This window comes from Strix uralensis, chromosome 12, assembly GCF_047716275.1.
Source record: "Strix uralensis isolate ZFMK-TIS-50842 chromosome 12, bStrUra1, whole genome shotgun sequence".
In the NCBI taxonomy this organism is placed as follows: Eukaryota; Metazoa; Chordata; class Aves; order Strigiformes; family Strigidae; genus Strix; species Strix uralensis.
In genome coordinates this window covers 25,247,540-25,267,542 of record NC_133983.1, presented here as the reverse complement: position 1 = coordinate 25,267,542, position 20,003 = coordinate 25,247,540, and the positions used below count along the sequence as shown (strand labels likewise).

Below are 20,003 nucleotides of genomic sequence, written 5' to 3'. Positions count from 1 at the left end.
GTTCATTCACACAGACCTCCTCCATTTTTGGCCAACTTCCTATTCAACAGGATGGACCACTCTTGAGCTTGGAGGAGGTGATCCTCGAATATTAACCAGTTTTTAAGGGCCCCTCTTGCCTCCAGGGCCTTATCCCACGTGACTCTTCCAAGCACATCTCTGAAGAGGCCGAAGTCTGCTCTTCAGAAGTCCATGATTGTGAGCTTGCTTTTTACTCTCCTCACTCCCCTCAGAATCCTGAACTCCACCATCTCATGGTCACTGCAACTAAGGCCTCCTTCGATGTTCATATCCCCAATAAGCTCCTCATCGCTGGCGAGTATGAGGTCCAGCAGAGCACCTCTCCTCATTGGCTCCTCTATCTCCCATTTAAATCATTCCGAAAGATGGATCAGGTTCAAAAATTGCAAAATACAAAAATTCTTTTTATATTGCAGAGCAGGAGGATGAGAAACAAGTATGCCAAAGCCAGAGCTGCAGAGCCACAAACCTCATCCTTTACAGAAGCAGAAGGTCCAGACTCTCATAGTAGTATTCTGAAGTGCATACCTCAAAATGCATGAAGACTACAAATGGTGGGGCTTGCACTGCACGCCCAAATCATGTGAAGATAAGTGGTGGAGTAGACCAATGAGAGACACTTGCCTGCATGCAAGTGTGAAGTGTCCCAGATGTACGAAGTTTTGCTCAAAAAGAAACAAACTGGCAACACTAATGAAAACAAGAATTGACAGGAAATCATGACTTTCCCATCTGGTTGCCAAACATCACTCATCTTTCTAAACCTAAATATACTCCACCACTCCACAGAAATGTCTGTGTTATGTCTAGAACTCAGTTTCCATGGGCTGCGCAGCACACCTGAAGGCACATGATACCGTCAAAACTTTAGAATTGCAGCTTTCAAAAACCTCTACTGAGAATGGAATGACAATACAATTTTGACATTTTACATGGGATGAACTTGTGTGCATATGCAATAACCCAAATATTAACCCCCTGGAAAATTTTAAGTTTGGATCCAAGCTTAGGAAGACAGCAAAAAGTAAACTGTTTTTAACACAATTCCCTTCAAAACAAGTTTAAAATACTGCAACTTTTACTTGCTGGAAAGTAAGTCTGAAAGCAGTGTCTAAAATCAGAGAAAGTTTCAGAAGAACTAAGCTGATTTAAGGCTGTTATAAAAGGTTTGTAAGAACAACCAGAAAGACATCCCTTCCACAGTGCAAAAGTCTACCTATGCATTCATCTGGATTCATTTCAGTCAGACTGTCTTTAGGATAGACGGATACAGTTTTGGGGGCTTTTTAATTTAATTTTAGGAATGGTCCTGCAAGAAATAAAAGCTACTTTTGCTCACCAAAACAATTCTATAAAAGGAAACTTACAGATATTCAGAATGACTTTGTGGAGTATGGATAACAGAATAAACTAAACCTTTCCTTGATCCTGTTTGAGGAAATGAAATCAGGAAGAGGGCAAGAAGAAAGTTCAACTTCACTACACTAAAAAACTTCACTATGCTGAGTTTGTGTCCTTCCTGCTGCTTTTTCTGCTGGAAGGCTTCTAGAAAAACTCAAGTGGGTAACAGGTCTTCACTGCTCCATGAAGGGACAACCAAGGGGATCCTGAATCTAATGGAAATTCTTTTATGAATCTTCAAGTCTGATCCACCAGCAGTAGTCACCTTTTCTCCATACTACAGAGGGCTACTTTTTGAAAATGTGAATTTGCAGAAATTCACATTTTCTGCAAATGACTTTGGTCCAAAGTCCTAGTATTTGTGCAACATGTTGTCTTCCATAACTCATTGTCTCCACAGACGCCATCTGATTTCCAGAGGAGAGCACTTACCTTTCAATAATTGCTCTCTGCATTGCTTCTTGGCTATATGGACACTTTCCCACTATAACTGCTGACAGATACACTGGATACTGCAGGAAATGCATCAGAAGAGCTCCTTGACACCCCAGCACATTCCAGCGAGCCAGTTTATCGCTGCAGGACATAGAGCGTGTTCTGTCCCCACGTCCTGGCTTCAACCGTAGTAATCCCACGCAGTGATACCCCAGCCCAGGTACTCGGGCATCACCCAGGTCTCCAGGGACGCATTTTGCTCCAGTTCTGTGAACATCTACCACCTTCGGTCTCCCTAAGCCAGTCTCCTGATGAGCTGTTTGCATCTCTGCAGAACATTCACAGCTCTTCGAGTTTGTGTCATCTTCTCGTTTCACAGATGCCTGCTGAACAGCCAGCTCTTCAGTGATTACGGAAAAATAATCATTGTTGTCAGTCTTCATTCTCTTGCTGATATGATTACTTGCCATTGTCTCTGATTTCCTTTTATCTTCTGGACCGAAACGATCATGGTTAGTTCTACACTCTGCTGATTGTCCAGCTGCATCATCTCCAGTCACTGGCTTAGAAAGCTGGTTTTCTGGTTCACTAATTGGAATAATAGAAGCGTCTCCACCTGAAACAAGAGAAATAACATCAAAATTGGCCAAAAGCACATCTCTCATGACTGGAACACATCACACCAGTAATATTATGATTACTATTAGCTTTCACAGATTCGTACTCAGGCAAATTTAATTACAAGAATGGACTTTTCAAACAACAACTGCCCTGTACAACAATGAATCTGTCTTTGTTCAAATTTGAGCCAATACATGTTTAATTTCAAGTTTTGCATTCTAACTAAGAAATAATCAAAAAAGCAAAATTTAAAACAAAAATTATACAGCAAAAGGTGTCAAAGGCATTTGACAGACTACAGTGCTGAAGACTCACAGGAAAACTAGTCTGATCTAACCAAATAATACAGCCCTCCAAATGCATAACTAAATAATAACCTATTAAAAATATGATGGAAATTTTAATCTGTATCACTAAAAAGCTCAAAACCAAAATTCTGAAGCTCAGTTCAAAGCAAACAAAGCCTAACAGGCTTGTGAAAAAAAGGCAGTCAGGAAATCAATCTTGCTATTAAATTGGAGTATGTAGATTCTATTCCCATATTACATTAACGAAGAAAACCATCATAGCATATTCCAGCAATGCCATCAAAATCATGACTGAGCAACTAATTCACTATGTGAAGTACTGATGAGGCATATGTTGAGTGCTTAGACTTCTCTGATCTGGTAACAGACTAGCAGTTGAAGAATACAACTAAGAGCGTGGCAACATTGCCATGTCCAATAAGCTGGTAGACCAAGAGGTCTGCATTCCTACATTTTGCCAATAGATCCTCATCTTTGTGGTGCTGGCTTTTTAAAAAACACATAAAGAGCATTTTCCATGACAAAACAAATGGTTGCATTCTACTCTACAAGAAGTTTTCAGTTGGGGGTGGTAGCGTTTTGTGGGTGGGGCAGTTTTGGTTGTTTTTTGGGAGTTCTGGAGTTGGTTTTGGCAGGGGAGGGAGGGGAGTGTCCTGTTTTAAGTTTTTGTTCAGTTTGTGTTGGGGGTTTTTTTGTATGGTTTTTGTGGAGGTTTTTTTTTAGGAACTCTGGTAAATGTCAATGGTTTTCATTAAAATTTGAATCCAAGGAGGTAAGTTTAAAGCAAAGCAACCAGGAGATATGACAGGACCTCTGACAAGTATGTTAGTTTCCAGAAAAGAAAAATAGTAGTCATTGTTTAAAGAGAAAGAGAAGCATTCCAGTATGTAATGAGTGGTATATTGGATTTACTGACTTCTCATGAATCACATTCAGTGAGATAAAATGCCAAATCTATCTGTGGAAGACCAAAAAAGTACATCTTGGGGCACATACTGATACTGTGAGTTACTGCCTCACTCTCACTCCAGACCAAAGAGAGACCAAAGAGAGACCAAAGAAAAACAAGGGGCAGAAAAGATTCTACAAGTGGAAGCCATGAAATTGGTTGACTCCAGCATACTCACATGGGGTATGACTGGAGAAGAAAACAAATATGATATTTGGTTTGAGTTTCCATTTCCCAGTTTCAGTTCCTGGAATAAAGATACTGCATTGCTGATGGACAGCTGCCAGCTGCATCTGATAGAGAAGATACCTGTTAGGCAGAAAGTTTTCAAGAAACATTTACTTCATATTTGAAGCATGGGAAAACAAAAACTAGATGCCCACTAGGGCCTGTCCTTTCCTGATGAAGTCTATGAGGAGCTAATCAGTTATGCTTCTGCAGACAGATGGGATCCAGCCAACTCCATAAACACAAACACATCACTGGAACCTTAGTAACTGAACTCAAAGGCTTGGATTCAGTGGAGCCATCTCCTCCAGTTGTGTATCTAAGGTCCCCTCCTCCCACTCTGTATTTTCACCAGCACTGCAACTCACCCAATTCTGTGAGAGCCAGTTTAGTGGCATCAAACTGCAAGAAACATACCCGTTTCCGTGGCATTACTATTCTCCTGGCTCCTTGAACCAGCCTATCCCCCATATGAACAAGAGGACTGGTACGTGGGAAACAGTAAAAAGGCCACCCTTGACAGCTAGTCATCAGATCTGCACTGACATCACCTGAAATCAGATCCTACTTCTTCATACTGAGGCTCCACAAGAACGAGGAAGAAACAAGCTTTTGTAAAAGGGCCTTACCACCACCTAGAGGTGTAAAAATTAGGTTAAACTGCTAACAAAGGGAAAAAAAGTGTTGCCTACATAGAAGTAATACTGTCTCTTTTATTACATTCCCATCCCTGAAGGTGAAAAATCTGGCTATTTCAGCTACAGGTCAAACCCATTTGTATCACAACAAACAACCTCAAGTGGCACTGAATAACAGCACGTGAACTTCATGCCTCACCTCTGGAAGCTCCTCTTGGCCACAATTTCAGCATGACTGTCATTCAGAACGTCTCCTAAAGCAGCAACCAAATGAGAAAGCAAACAGAATTTGACAGATAATGGTTCTCCAGATTTGTTAGCATTTGAAGGTTTAACATTGGTATCAGGTTACTGCAAGATATTTAAGCTTCCAGTCACTACAAAAGGAGGTCAATAGCCTACATGAATGAGAGATAAAAGTCTCCACAGCAAGTCAGAGACTGGTTTAAATACCAAATTTCAACTCGTGCTATCTGAAATCCTTTGAGTTGAATAAACACTGGCTTCCTTCAAAACCTTCCTGATGTTTGTTCTTAACAGTAAAGCTTGGTATTCTCAGATTAAATATAATATCCAGAAAATTTCAAGTGTTTGTTAAGCTTTTGGTTGAAGTTTCTTGTTGCACTATGTACCACAACTTAAATTATTTTTCTTGTAAATAATTGATATTTACCAGGTTTACACATTTCATCTTCAAACTTCTTGCAGTGTCTGCCTATTGCAGTATCTAAAGGAACAGGATCTGCAGATCAGCTTTTATTTCAGGAATAAAAGGCCAGGTGATAAAAGTCCTCTTTAACAGTTCTAAAAGTTTGAAGTTTAAAAGACAACCATTAACATGACCTACCAACCAAGTTAACTTAAAAGTAAATGAATGTTATCATAAGAGGAAAATATTTTCTAAACTTAAGATCACTGAAGACAACAGAGAGAAGAACTAGCTTTACTCTTTTCCAGTCAAATTTCTACTTTGACTCTTTAATACCTAGACTGTAACTAGTATGGCAGTTTAATCACAATTTTCCTAAATCAATCAGAAAAATGTCAGTACTAATACTCTTCTAAGATTGCTAAGTCACAAGAAACATCCACAAAAATCTAAGATGCAGAATTTAGCTGCTTCTCTTTTGCCCCACTAATTCATTTCAATATGAAGGATGTTATACAGAACACGAAACAGCCTAAAACTGATGCATGAAAAACTGTTTCTCCTATTTTGCTCTACTCCTCCTCTGAAGTCTAAAGAAGATGGAAAGCCCTGTACCTACATATTGACAAACATTTTTCCTCCTTAGTCACTTTTCAGCATTCAGATACATTCTGAATAAAAAAATGTGACACGCAGAGCAAGGAAAGTCCTTCAATATGTGGTAAGAAATGGTGGCTATGAAGAAGTCATGTATCTATCCCATACATTTATTGTACAAACACTTAGAACTACCTAGTTGCAAAATATATGGTAAGGGAGAAAAAGTCTGTTAGTGCTTTTCTGCTGACACCCCTACCCTAACACAGGGGTGGTATCTTTTGCATCAGACTACAATAAAACTAGACTGTAGCAGGTGACTGAAGCACAATTATTTTGCTTGTTTTGTTTTGCTTTTAGTTATGAAGTCTTTGGGTATGCAGGCTCAGGGCCTAAACTACAGATTTCCACATATAAAAAGTTTATTGGCCTATAAGGCAGCAAGCGCAACAAACTTTCAGGGCAGCCATTCTGGCTGCCTAAGCCCCTCTCTTCTTGTCGAGGTGAGGTCTGCCTTACACTTCTAGCTTCAATCCAGAAGTCGGAGCTCAATGCCTTGGGCATTTAATTGATTCTATGACATCAGCAAGAAAGAAGGTAGCATATATAGTCTGTTCTTGGATTTTACACCATACTTACCACTTTTTCTCATTTTGTTTTGGCCAATACATTTTGTTCCGGTTCCCATAGCAACAACTTCCTTCGTTACTGAAAAAAGAAACATTACCTGAACGAACTATCGCCAGAAGCACCGCTCTCACACGGTCATTCTGGTAAGACAATACACAGAACTTTGTGTAGAAGGGAAGGTACAGGGCGGGAAGTCATGCGATGTTCCAGAAATGAGACGGTATCAGCTAGAGAACTGAACATAGTAGGCAGAAGCACTAGTGCTAGGAAAAGTCTGTGATCCCACAGCAGGAGTGCTAACACAGGTTTGATATGCTACACAACACACAGTGAAATCTGGCACAGGATTCCTCATCACATAAGAAAGAAGCATGGGATGCAGCCTGCATGACAACACAGTCAAGTGCCAGTAACGGAAAAGAAGATGATGGTGAACTAACACAAATGCACAATATAACAACACAGTCTGTTAAAGGAGAGCAAACAGACCCTTCCAGGATTCTTTCAAATAGTAGCCAAACCCACTTTTGCAAGGGTTTACATTAGGAATTCAGGTCCTGCCTAGACTTTTGCCACTTATTGAACAGCCAAATGAAGCTTTCATCTTCTTAGTTACAGTCTGGGAAGAACAGCATTTCACTATAACCATCTCTTTCCAGACAGAACCTGTAAAAACTTGTACAATCACAAAGAGTAGAGAATTTGGGTGGAGACATAAAAGATATAGGAAAGGGTGTATTTTTTTTAAAATGTATCTTGAAAAAAAAAAAAGTAATCAAGGACTGCCACCTCCTCTCCCTCCCCTCCCACCCCAATCCCAACTCATTCTTACCCTGCAGATTCCCCGGACTATCAAGAACCTCTCTTTGAGTTGCAGACTCCACTTTGACAACAGCTGCCAGTGAAGTCCATTCCCTGTTTGGATCTGGTTTCCCCTGCTTAGGGAGTCTGGTCCTATAATGCAGGTAACATAGCTCAGCAATTTCATCAGCTGACCACATGGCTCCTGATTCAAGCGCAGGTTCTAAACAGAATTGGATTCCATCACAACTCTGATTTACAGCCCCATCTCTTCAAACCCTACCACCGCCTTCTGCATGGCACCTTCCTGCAGCGGATTCCAACATCCAAGGCCTGGCTGCATCACCCCTTTCAGGATTATTTATAAGAAACAACCGTACGAGATTAAAAACGTTTTCCCCAAATGGCCAGCAATAAAAAGCAATGCCAGAACGCTTATGGTCCAGCGGCAGGAGAGGCTGCTGGGTTCCCAAGGGTCCCACTGTGCAGCACCGCGCCCCACCATCCCTGCCCGGTCCCCACACCGCGTCCGAGGCACCGCCGCACCCTGCCGAGGCCTCCGGGCCTCCACCCTCCCCAGCCGCCGGGGCACGCGGGGCTCCGCAGCCGGGGGAGCCGGTGTCCGAGCGGGCCGATGTCGCGCCCGAGGGCCCGGCGCAGAACCCTCCCCTGCCGGTTAACGGCCGGCACCACCCCCCGGCCCAGACGCGCGCGGGGGCCGCCGGGAGCGGCAGGTCCCGCGCAGGCGCACACAGAGAGGCAGACACGGGCGGTAAAAAGCGGGGCGTTTATTCACGGTCCGCGCCGCCCCGGGCTTCACACGGAGGTGCCCTCGGCGGGCCGGTCGGGCTGCGCCTCCTTCTTGTTGTCCTCCGGTTTCATGGCAGGGAAGAGGAGCACCTCCTGCGGAAAGGGACGCGCTCAGCGGCGCCAGGGCCGGCCCGCGGGGTACACCCCCGCCCCACACCACCCCCCCCGCGCCAGTCTCGCGAGAGCGGCCCCGGGCAGCGCGGGCGCGCGCTCCGCGGAGGTTTCTAAGCGCAGCAAAGGGGAACTCCTCCTCTTAGCGATGATCCCCACCGCTGCGCTCTCTGCTCGCTGTTTTGTTTTGCTCATTGTTCTGCTTTGCAGAATTTCGTTCCCTGTTCTCTGGCAGAGCCAGCGACAGGCGCCACCATTTCTAACGTTTACCTTGATGTTACTGGAATCCGTGAGAAACATGGTGAAGCGATCAATTCCCATGCCCCAGCCAGCCGTAGGAGGAAGGCCATATTCCAGTGCAGTGCAGAAGTTTTCATCAATAAACATGGCTTCATCATCACCCGCAGCTTTTGCCTAAATGAGAAAAATAAAAGGTGGGCTGTACAGAGCTACACAGTGCGACTTCTGCCAACCGCTACCAAAAGGACAAATATCGGCATTTGTAGCAGCTGTGTCACTGAAGAAACCAACGCCCTGCACACCTGTGTAAGTGAGTAACAGGTGAAGGAATCTCAGCACCTGGGGAACTGTGGAGGTCACTGGTACAGGTGCTTCCAAAAGAGCCTGAGGCTCAGCTCCTCTCTGATCTGCAAGTGTCCTTTCTAGGCAAAGGCCCGGGCCCTTCGCTTCAGTAAAAGTGATCTCCAGGGCCGTGTAGCAGCAGATGACAGCGGAATAAACTGCTTTCAGAGGCTTCTCAGGTTCTTTATTGCTTGCAGAAACAACTGAGCATGATTGTTTGAATTGTTGAACAGTAGTTGCTCCATGAAACAAAGTTTAGGGATTGCTCTTTTTCCCCTCAAGTAGAAAGATTAAAAAAACCCTACACTGAGATGGTAACTAATGCATCTGTCCCTGACAGCCTCCAAGTGCCAGAAGTCATAATAAAAAACACATACTAGCCAACCCACGCAAATTTAGAAAATGCCCAGTTTTGAAACAACAACAAACATTTTTGCTCACAGTTTCAAGGAAGACTTTGCAAAAGCAGACTGTTAAGCAAACTTTTCTGCCAGTCTGAAATCCTGAAATGTGAGCTGCCATCCTTCATCTCAATTTTCATCTTAACATTAACATTTTCAGGCAAATTTTCATTCATTATACATAATCATATGTCTGCAAAGTCTGGCTATAATCATGAGAGACAACTGCAGCAAACATATATACAACAGACTAAAGGCAAAAGACATCTGTAGTATTATTCATTCTGACATTTTGAAATTTACTATCAAGTAAGTTAGTTAACATAAGTCTATTTTTCTGGTTTTGACAATTGTTTAATCCTCTCAGGCACTGTGCAGCCATCAGAAAGAGTAGGAAGAACAGGAACTCTGTTTCTGCAGACCGCATCACCTGACCTCAATTACGTGCGGGCACACGTGCACTCATGGATGTGTATAACTAATTAATAACAAAAATCAGTTTCAGTCACTCCTTTCTGAGGCTTATCTAGAGAAACCTAGTACTATAAATTTGCAGGCCTAATAATTTCCAGTCTGCAGCTCTATTCTGTGAGCCAATTTAAAATAGTAATAACTCCGTTCAGGAAATTAGGCTATTTCTTACCTCTTCAAACTCTCACCAGACATGAAAATTTATTTAAGAACCTAGAAGTGTAATGTTGTATGACTACATAAATGCTTAAGCGAGGAAAAATAACTTTCAACCTCAGCAAAACAGAGAAAACGCTTTGCAGATTTGTTTTCAGATTAGCATTTCAGGTAGAATAAAAGGGAAGATATTGCAAAACAAAGTCACACTACTAAAAAACTAACCAACAGCAGTGTTTGGACTTGTTTGCCCTGGAGAGCAAGGTTCCTTTAAAAGGAATTAAGTTTTAATGACAGGCTTTCACTTGACTGAGACACATTTGCTCAAAGTAGTTACAACCCTTTTCAGCAGGGACTAATGACAGATTTGGAATAGACACAGGAAATATTCTTTGCTTACGTGCCTGTATCACCGATTCACTGTCAGCAAGACACCGTACCTTGGCCTGATCCTCAAAAAGCTGCCGTTGCCGGAAAGGGTCGTTAAGTTCAGTGTATGCATTGCACACTTCCTTCTTCATGACAAAGAGTTCGAAGCGTTCTGTTAGTCCCAGATGAGAGCGATGCCTATGTGAAGACGACAAACCAACCACACCTTAAAATAAACATCTTTACAGAAGCAAAGAGCAAATACGTTACTTCAGGAGGATTGCCCATGCTTAGCAGTTAACAGCTGTCAAAACTTCACACCACTAAGCATCAGCACACCTCTTCCCTGGACAATGGGTTTCACAGCTCAGTCTGTCTTGGTTAGTGTCAGAATTCACAAACTGGTATGTAACATCAAAATCTGTTTTCACATATGCGACTTTTTTTTTTTCTTTATAACAAAGCAGGAGTAGAGGGTTTAAGAGTTACGCAGTGACTGTGTCTCCTATTCTTACCATTTGGCTAGAGGACTCATGATCTGTGGGTGATCACAGATGAATGTAGGGTTGATACAAGTGACTTCCAGGAATTCACCAACTAACTGGGAAAACAAAAGCAAAACAATTATGTAGAGTACAGTTTCACTTTCCTAGCACTGCCTTCCCCAAACATCCTGCTTCCCTCTCTTCACAACAAGTTTTTTCACTGTGATACAGAAATAGCTGAAGCTCATTTCAGCGTGTTTTCCCGGATGCAGCCACGATTTTGCTCTGAAGAGACTTCTGTTGATACAGGTAGATCCTCAAAGACATCAGGATTATAAAAATATCACCTTTACTTACTCTGTCAAGAAGCCTGGCTGTTGTCCTGGGAGGTGGACACTCAACATTCCTCTCTGCACAAAGGTCATCAAAGAACTTGCGAATTTCTGAAATTGTTGTAGACAGACATTGAAAAGCCACCCAGGCAACCGTGTTTTTTTCTTTCTGCATCCATCAATGTGTCTTAGAGTGATTTATAAGATCTTGATGGTATACATCATAAAAAACATGAGCTTAAATGTCAATCTACAAAAATAGTGTTTGTTTTTAATCAGTTTACGCTAAAATATAAGTTATTTTCTATTTCAGAAACTTGACAATGGTTAAGCACAACCCCACACAACTGCTGGACATTATTATTTGGGGAAAAAAAAGTTGGAACAACAACAACAAAAAAAAGAAATCACTAAAAGGTATATGAACTTGTTTCCTTATGGCTCTGGATTCCAGGAATAAAATAGCACATATGCACATTTTGAAGAAAGCCCAAAATACTCCTAACCTATGATCACAGGCATCAACTGCACAAAAAGACAGAAGAAATAAAAAGCTGGGTCTCTTCAGCAGGCCAAGAACTTCCCACATCATGCCTCTTGAGTCCATAGCATCACATATACTCAACAAAGGAAGAGGCAAAAGAATCAGATCCTGCCAAAGGCTGCAAGACATGAAGCCTTCTTTCTGGACTCTTCGGAAACAGCTGAAAGCAATCCCATGTGTTAGTACCACCTCAAAAAAGCCACTAACAGACTGCAGGCTGAGAACTCGAGACATTTTGCCCTCTTTCTGTTAAGGAAGAATTACAGGACATTCATACTCAGCATCTAACCTTCAGTTTCAAAACACTCAGCTGGTGGAAATGTCACTCCTAGGGCCTTTTCCAGATCATACACCATGCTAATTCGTCGGAAGGGAGGGGTAAAATCTATCTCATAGGCTTGTCCATCTTGACCATCTGGATGATAAGTGACCTTGTAACTTCCAGTAATATGTTTCACCATCCCTACAAAAGGAACCTGAAGTTTAGAAGAAGAGTATGCCACATAATATGCAATTCTTCCAGAGATTCTTACTCTTTTTGAATTAATATTGCATACATCACCTGAAAGCAACTTCTCTGTAATTTCCATCAAGTCATGATAGTCTGCATAAGCCATATAGAATTCACAAGTTGTGAACTCAGGGTTGTGAGTCAAATCAATCCCTTCATTCCGGAACTGACGCCCAATTTCATATACTCTGTCCAGGCCCCCAACCACCAACATCTAAAAAAAAGGAAATTCCAGTAAACACACTAACTTTTTTCAAAAGAACTAAAGAGAGCTCAAACACACACAACTGCTATGCGACCGTACAAATCAAATTCAAGATACATTTTGTTTCCTCCAATGCAATGACTCCACCTTTCTTCAAGAATAATCCTCATTTTAGCTACATGTACTTTTTTAGAATAAAGTCACAACAGGCTGGAGAATATAGGCTTAGCCATGAGGGGCTCATATTTTACCTTATGGTAAAGTTCTGGAGCAATTCTCATATATAAATTCATATCCAGTTCATTGTGGTACGTGATAAAAGGTTTTGCCACAGCTCCACCTGGAATTATATTCATCATGGGAGTTTCAATCTGTAAAATGTAACAACAGAAAAAATTAACAGTGGCATGAATATTTCCATGCTCCTGCCTCAATGCCCTGCTGTCATCTAATCTGTTTCCAAAGCAGAACTCTGTAGATCAAGCAAACAAACCACAGCTAACTTTGATGAAAAATCTCTGTATTTCATTTATGGACATTCCAGTATATGAAAACAATTCTGAACTAAAGAGCATTGCTCCCATGCAGTCAGTAAAGACAAATTACTTAAAACTATTTGTTGCTATCAAGAATCATTCATATTTACTATAAGTGTGAACCTGCTGGGTTCACGTTATCAAAGTCAGGAACTGGGCTGTGGCATTGTCACAAAACCATCTCTCTACATTGCAGAAAACGCAGTTCAACAAGGCCAAGTGCAGGCTCCTGCACCTGGGTCAGGGCAAGCCCCAGTATCAATGAGCCTGGAGGATGAAGAGATTGAGAGCAGCCCTGAGGAGAAGGACTTGGGGATACTGGTCTGTGAAAAATTGGACACAAGCTGGCAATGTGCACTGCAGCCCAGAAAGCCAACCGTCTCCTGGACTGCATCAGAAGTGTGGGCAGCAGGGGGAGGGAGGGGATTCTCCCCCTCTGCTCTGCTCTTGGGAGGCCCCACCTGGAGCACTGGATCCAGCTCTGGGGTCCCCAGTAAAAGGTGGACCTCTTAGAGCGGGGCCAGAGGCGGCCACAGAAATGGTCAGGGGGCTGGAGCACCTCCCCTGTGAAGAAAGGCTGAGACTTGGGGCTGTTCAGCCAGGAGAAGAGAAGGCTCCGAGGAGACCTTCTTGCAGCCTTTCAGTATATAAAGGGGGCTTGTAAAAAAGGCACAGAGAGACTTTTTACCAAGGCCTGTAGTTACAGGACAAGGGCCAATGGAAAAGGTTAGGTTTAGATTGGACATATGGAAGAAATGGTTTACGATGAGGGTGGTGAGACGCTGGCACAGGTTGCCCAGAGAAGTTGTGGATGCCTCATTCCTGCAAGTGCTCAGGGGCTTTGAGCAACCTGATGTAATGAAAGTTGCCCTGCTCACTGCAGGGCGGCTCGGATTAGATGATCTTTAAAGGTCCCTTCCAACCCACACCATACTGCGGTTTTATGATAAAATCCACTTGGGTAAGAGAGAGCGAGCGAGCTCTTTCATAAAACCTATGGGAAGTAGCAGCCTTCCTCAGTATCTTCTCCAAATCATTGTTTGCGTGGCAAATTCTTTAGGATAGTCTCTGTAGCAAAGCTGTAATGCAGTAGTCCTGAAAGAAATGAAATGCCATGGATACTGCAAATTTTGCTAAACCTAAACAATTCTAATCATATCACTTTTTGAGGAAAAAAATAAAATTATTTACATTTGGAGCATTTAAAAATATTTGGTGGTGAGAAGGGCTGGGAGTATATGGATACACAGAAAAAATCACTTTAGATAAAAAGCTGTTACTGATCTTCTATATGTATGGGGAATCCTAGAGTCCAACTGAATTAACTTCTGAAGAGGTACACAATTTCAAGAAGGAAAAAAGATTTAAATCAATCTGCTGCAGGCTTCAGTGGATTGATTTAATTCAAATCATTACAAGTTTTCTTTCACAGAAGCTGCATCATCTTAGATGTTTAGAAGGTGACCACTTATGCTTCAAGCAATATACACTATCAACTACATGAGGAACAGACTTCAGTTCAATGTCTCTTGACATTGAAAGTAGCTGCAAATGATGGAAAAAAGGAGTAGCTGAACGACTTACAACTCAAAACATGGTCCTCTACACAAAGAGCTGGTGGAAGCGGCCAAACAATTTTCTAATTGATTCTGTGGGATATGCCATGGTTAAACTGCTGTACTTACAAACCAGCTTGGCTTTCACATTAACCAAAGAACTTCAGTACACCTGTCCATATCCTCCCACCTTAGCATCAAGAATTAACGCCCTCTTACTGACCAGAAGCGTGAAAACAGGCATTTTCCCAGCCAAATTTCACAATTCACAATAGAACTACTTATAGCCATACAGAAGGGGAATGTGTCTACGAAACAGAATGACTCAGGGCCCCTGTGAAAGAACAAAGGTTGGGGCAAAAAAAAGAGAGAAGTCAATATGTGATAAGAAGAGACCAAGGATGCAGATAGAACTTTAGAAAGTGGAGAATCTGTGTAGGCTACAAATTAATATAGCTCCCTAAACAAGTATTCAATGGGATTCTCCAAACAGATCTACATTGTAAAACAAGCTGAACTGCAGAAAACAGAAAGCAGTCAGCACCCCAGACACTACTGGCATCAGAAATAAAGTTAAGTGATGACAACTGAACTAACAAGATGTGACAACCAGCTCAAGAGCATGATACAAATCTCATGAGAGTTTAGCTAATTTTTCTCCAAATTAACTAGTATCTGTCCATGGCATGACACTAACTGTGGCATATGGAGTACTGGTATGACTGAGCACTGCCCAACTCATCTACCTCCATACTGCACTCTATTGTATGGTAGCCATTGCCTGACTTCTCTGCCTTTTATTTTATTCCCAACATTCTTGCCAAGCCTAAGCAACTTCATTATTCCAACAACAGTCAAAGCTTCTTATAAATTGAGAAGGACTCTTCGGTCCTTTTTGATTAAGTTACCAGAATAGTAAAATCTGTAAGTATTAGATTAAGAATTATTTGGGGAAAAAAACCCCAAACCAAAACCAAAGACAGACATTAAAGCCATTACACATACGACAGAAATGACACAGCACAGGTTCAGATTCTCACTGCCCTCAGAAAACCCCCACTAGCAGCTTTTGCAGATTCAGCTGATAAACACTTACAAATAAACTACATTAAGTTACAATCTTTTTGCTAACTGTAAAGTACAGCCGAGAATCTGGATGCAACAGAGAGCAGAACTAGTATTATTTTCTCATATGCTACTCTGCAACAGATTTCAAGATAAAACCAATTTTACTTACAGGAAGTAAAATCTGCATTTACCTCCAGAGGCAAAACACCATTTCAAAGATATTACTTCCACCTTAATTTACTGAAATGAGGAAAGGACAGCAGTAGTTTGAAGTACTACCTTGATAAGAGTTTCCCCGAGTCATAACCTTACCAACTAAGCAACAGTCTTAACTTTAAAAAGAGAGGAAAGGAATGGTTCCCATTACATTAAACTGATAAAAGACACCGTGCTGAGGCAATTATTCTCACTTCTGTAAATACTTTGCATATAAGCCTGCATAGAAAGCATCCTTGAAGCTGAGAAGCGCTAAACACATCCAGTACACAGAGAGAAATAAACACTTAAGTCTTACCTCAAGGAAGCCCAACTCGTCTAGAAAGCTCCGAATATATGTAATTATCTTTGCACGGGTTATAAATTTCTGCCTCACGTAATCGTTAAGAATTAAATCCAAGTATCTCTGACGATACCTAGTTTCCTGAAAAGAACAAGTATCTTTAGAACAGGCTAGACAAAATGCGCTGTCAAAGGAAAAAATACCAAAACAAAACTAATGTTTCTTTGTTGACTAATACCATCAGCAGATATAAAAGGTCATCCGTTCAGACCAATTTGTCAAACTGCCTCCAAGAGTGACAGGTATGACAAGTACCTTATCTTTGAGGCCAAAGTGAAGATGAGGCAACATGTGGAGGCATGGAGACAACAGAGTTATTTCATAAGGAATAACACTCAGTTCCCCTTTCTTTGTTTTCCCAGGATTCCCCTCTACACCAATAATGTCCCCACGACGCAGCTTGTTGTTAACACGGAAATACTCTTCCTCAGATTTGTAGAGCCTGTAATTACAAAACCAATGCAAGCACGTTTGCATAAAATTCAACATTCCAAACTGTCCTGCAAGTCTCTCCCCAGACCAAACCCTTAAAAAAAAAAAAAAGTATTCTTCTAGCAGGGAAGTCAACCACATCCTAAGCAAAACACTACCTGGCTGCCTAAGCCAACCCACAGATGAATAGCATAAGGAGATGAAGGAATAGAACGCCCAAATACAGATCTCTAGGCCTCAGAATGCAGTTCAGTTTAGAATGCTACTGGGAATACCTCTACCTGGAATTTGCCATGACCTGCAACTTGACTCCTTCACCACGAAGATCATAGAAAATCAGCTTCCCTCCAGAGGCACGCTTCGCATGGATTCGACCTAAATATCAAAGTATACAGGACATCAGGAAGAGTCCCTAGCAGAAAGGATACAGGTGCAAAAGGCACAGTATTTACCACTTGGACAAAGGGTCATCAGCTCTGAACTGACCACTAACCTCAAAAGAGGGACGGCTAAGCCTCAAAATTAATACCAGTGCACAAAAGACCATATCAGCTTTGGATCCTGGAGCCCATATCACAAGTTGATCTTGTAGTTGTAAAGGATGTTGCACGATTCCACTCAGTCTGAAAGGACATGTCCTGAATAGTCTGACACTGCTACAGACTTCATGACCGAGTAACAGGGGATCAGCAAAATCCAGAAAGAGGCCACCCCATCACTAAAAGCAGCTAAGACCTGACTTAGCAAAGCAACAGATCATCTTTCTGTATCTCAGATAAGCCTTTACCTGCCACTCTCACGGTAATGTCTGTCAGGTGATCTCCTGGTTGCAGGTGACTGTACTTCTCTATAAAATCTGAGAGAGATAAGTCTACATGGAACTTGTGGGGATAGGGATCTTCATTGGTGCCCTTCAGCTGCTGGATCGCATGGCTACGGATCTTGTAGTATTGCTATGACCAGAAACAAACCAAACCAAACGATTTCATTAGAAACTGAAAATATTTTACAGGTTGTAAATTAAAACACAGCTGCCCTTATGTAGGAACATGTAGGTCTCTCCCCTTTCAACCACTTAGTTCCCCTTGTATAAAAAATCAAATGTAAATCAGTAACATTTATTCTCAGAACAGTAATGAACATAAGGCCAGATGCTCACATTTGGATCCAAGCTTTCCTCGTCAGCAACAACGTTATTCTCAGAGTCAGAAGTCAAGGAAGGCTTATTTGAATGCTTTTCGCTTTGCTCCTTCTGCTTTGCCTCTTTTTCAGCTATTTTCCTCTCAGCCTTTAAACGTCTCTTCAGCTCACTGCAAGAGAAAGTGAAACCAGATGCAGCAGATACTCCGGATGCTTCTACAAGGAAACACTCGGCAGGATTCTGCCGAAAGCCTGCTGTACAAATAACCCTGTCACTTCTCCTGCTCTGCCCAAAAGTCAAAACAATCCTTAAGCATTTTCTTCTTTGAACTCTTTTAGCTCATTTCCTACGAGACATACATACTCCAAAAAAGCTGAAAGTGGATTAAGCGTTACACAGACAGAACCCTGAGGACGCGCGCCCAAGGGCCTCCCGCAGGCCCAGCGGCGCCTACCAACCCCACGCGCCGCCCAGGCGAGATAAGGCCAACGCTGCCCCGAGACCCCCCCGCTACACAGGACGCCCGACACCGCCCCCGCGGCCCGGCCCGGCGCCCCACCGGCACCGCTGCTCCCAGCCCCGCCGGCCGGGGGTTCACGAGGAAAGAGGCGGGCCCGGCCCGGCCGCAAAGCACCGACCTGCTTCGGTCATGGAGCGCCCGGCGCCATCGCAGCGCGGGCGCGGCCCGCTGGGCCCAGCCGCGAAGCCGCGCGGCGCCGGCGCTCAGCATGGTGCTCTCGGGCGGGGACACGCACCGGGCCGGCCGGGCCCTCACTTCCCCGGGCTGGCTGCGCCCGCCCGACCGCCCGCCCTCACTTTTTGCTGAGGCGCGACTCGGTCTCCGCCGCCTCGCCCGCGCGCTCTGCCGCCTCCGCCATCTTCCCCACTCCGGCCGGCGCTTCCGGCACTCCCGCGCCTGCGCGGCGGTGGCGGAGCGGGGGGTCATGGCGGCGGAGCCGGGGGGCGCGGTCATGGCGGCGGCGGAGCCGGGGGGCGCGGCGGCGGCCGCCACGCGGTCGCGGTCGCTGTTCCTGTGGGACGACGGGAGCCCGATGCGGTTCTACGTGCGGCCCGGGCTGGCCAAGCTGCGGCTGGCGCCGCTGGTGCTGGCGGGCGGCGGGCGACTGTGCCGCGTGCAGGAGCCCGGGGCCGTGCTCCTGGCGCAGCCCGGCGAGGCGGCGCCCGGTGGGGCCGTCTCCACCGAGTACGTGACCGAGTGCGTGGAGCGCAACCGGCGGCTGCCGCTGGAGCCCTTCCGCCTGCCCGCCGTCGCCGCGCCGCCCGCCGCCGCGCCGCGCGGGCGCCTGGCCTTCACGGCGGCGGAGGACGCGGCGCTGCTGCGGGCGCTGCGCGGGCGGCGCGCGGCGCGGGCGGGCGGGCGGGCGCTGTGGAAGGAGCTGGAGCGGGCGGCGCTGACGCGGCACAGCTGGCAGGCGATGCGCGACCGGTACCTGCGGCACCTGCGGCCGCTGCTCGACGGTGAGCGGGGCGGGGGGGCGGCCGGGGCGGGGGGGCGGCCGGGGCGGGGGGCGGCGGCCGCTGCTCGACGGTGAGCGGGGCGGGGGGCGGCCCCGCGCCCCGCGCCCCGCGCCCCGCGCCCCGCGCCCCGCCACCGATGCCCGCGTGTTCCCGCAGAGCCCCGGCGGCCGGAGGAGCCCGCCCGAGGCACGGGCCTTTTCGAGGCGGCTAACCGGGAGTTCGAGAGCACGGAGGTGAGCGCCCGGGCCGGCGCGGGGGGCAGCGCTGCCGCTGAGGGCGAGCTGCTCGAGCAGCCCTGCCTGCCCGTCAGGAAACGGCACAGCACTAACCCAAAATTAACTTAAAAGCGGTGCGCAAAAACCTCTCTTCTGCTGTGGCTAAGCGGGAGCTTCGTGTGAGCCCCGAAGCCCCTGGCTTACGGGCCCCGGCATATTTTCTTAGTTTGATTCCCTGCCCAGGTTGACCGGGGGAAGTTCATGTGACAGTGTTGCCACGTTAAAAGCTGCGTTGGCAAGGGGAACTCATCCTTTCACCTCGGGCATAAAATGTTCCTGCAGTTGCATTAACTTTTGCCTTTTATACTTTGTTCAAATTCTCCCTTATATTTCATGCTTTTGTTTGATCTTGTGTATCCTCATTAACACATACAGCTTCACTTCAATCACTGAGTTTTACTATACCTAGTAATTTCTGAGTTTTTTTATATACTGTAAAGTCACTGTGGAAGGTGGTTGGGTAGCAGGGATAAAAGAAGTTTGCCAGAAAATACCATATCTAATGGTTGACTCCACTGCTCACTCTTTTAGTCAGGAAGTGACACTTCAGACATTTCAGAAGAACTTTCTACACAAGATGGAGAGGGAAAGTCCCCAGGAAAAACAGCATGTGGTTTGAAAACTGGACCAGGGGACTCTGCCCTCCCTGACACGCCCTTACAGAGGGAAGAAAGACCAAGCACTTGCTCTTCTTCCAGTGTG

General features: G+C 44.8%; 2 protein-coding genes across 12 annotated transcripts in view; both read right to left on the bottom strand.

Moving 5' to 3' along the window:
• ADAT1 (adenosine deaminase tRNA specific 1) overlaps positions 1-7,930 on the bottom strand; it is a 32,341-nt gene extending 24,411 nt beyond the window's left edge. For 6 of the 10 annotated variants that reach the window (XM_074881686.1, XM_074881685.1, XM_074881690.1 and 3 more), the window contains exons 1-5: positions 7,310-7,918; positions 6,487-6,555; positions 4,801-4,855; positions 3,914-4,044; positions 1,855-2,473 (exon numbers count right to left, since the gene is read on the bottom strand). In XM_074881686.1, coding sequence (XP_074737787.1) covers positions 1,855-2,473; positions 3,914-4,044; positions 4,801-4,855; positions 6,487-6,555; positions 7,310-7,478 — 1,043 coding nt within the window. In that variant the 5' untranslated portion in view covers positions 7,479-7,918. Of the gene's footprint in view, positions 1-1,854; positions 2,474-3,913; positions 4,045-4,800; positions 4,856-5,274; positions 5,407-6,486; positions 6,556-7,309 lie in introns of those variants that run through there. The other 4 variants (XM_074881694.1, XM_074881684.1, XM_074881689.1 and 1 more) reach the window with 3 other exon arrangements.
• A 116-nt stretch (positions 7,931-8,046) lies between these two features.
• On the bottom strand, positions 8,047-18,535 carry KARS1 (lysyl-tRNA synthetase 1). Of its 2 annotated transcripts, none has more exons than XM_074881276.1 (14): positions 18,186-18,535; positions 17,566-17,716; positions 17,194-17,359; positions 16,688-16,781; positions 16,230-16,416; positions 15,930-16,055; positions 12,507-12,626; positions 12,102-12,264; positions 11,829-12,002; positions 11,021-11,106; positions 10,694-10,779; positions 10,250-10,376; positions 8,470-8,613; positions 8,047-8,181 (listed from the first exon to the last, which is right to left on the bottom strand). In XM_074881276.1, exons 1-14 carry the CDS (start codon positions 18,518-18,520, stop codon positions 8,095-8,097), a joined length of 2,046 nt encoding a protein of 681 aa, XP_074737377.1. In that variant the 5' UTR covers positions 18,521-18,535; the 3' UTR covers positions 8,047-8,094. The 2 variants fall into 2 exon arrangements, with proteins under 2 accessions (XP_074737377.1, XP_074737378.1); XM_074881277.1 differs by having other exon boundaries at positions 18,364-18,491.
• Positions 18,536-20,003: the final 1,468 nt, after the last annotated feature.

Bases quoted from the DNA above. Each gene is read 5' to 3' on its own strand.
- KARS1 (XM_074881276.1), bottom strand. From the start codon at position 18,520: ATGACCGCGCCCCCCGGCTCCGCCGCCATGACCCCCCGCTCCGCCACC. The intron at 10,780-11,020 runs GTAAGTAAAGGT...TTGTTTTCCCAG, and splicing joins CAGCCAGGCTTCTTGACAGA to TTAGTTGGTGAATTCCTGGA. The intron at 8,182-8,469 runs GTAAACGTTAGA...CCCTTTCCGCAG, and splicing joins CGGATTCCAGTAACATCAAG to GAGGTGCTCCTCTTCCCTGC.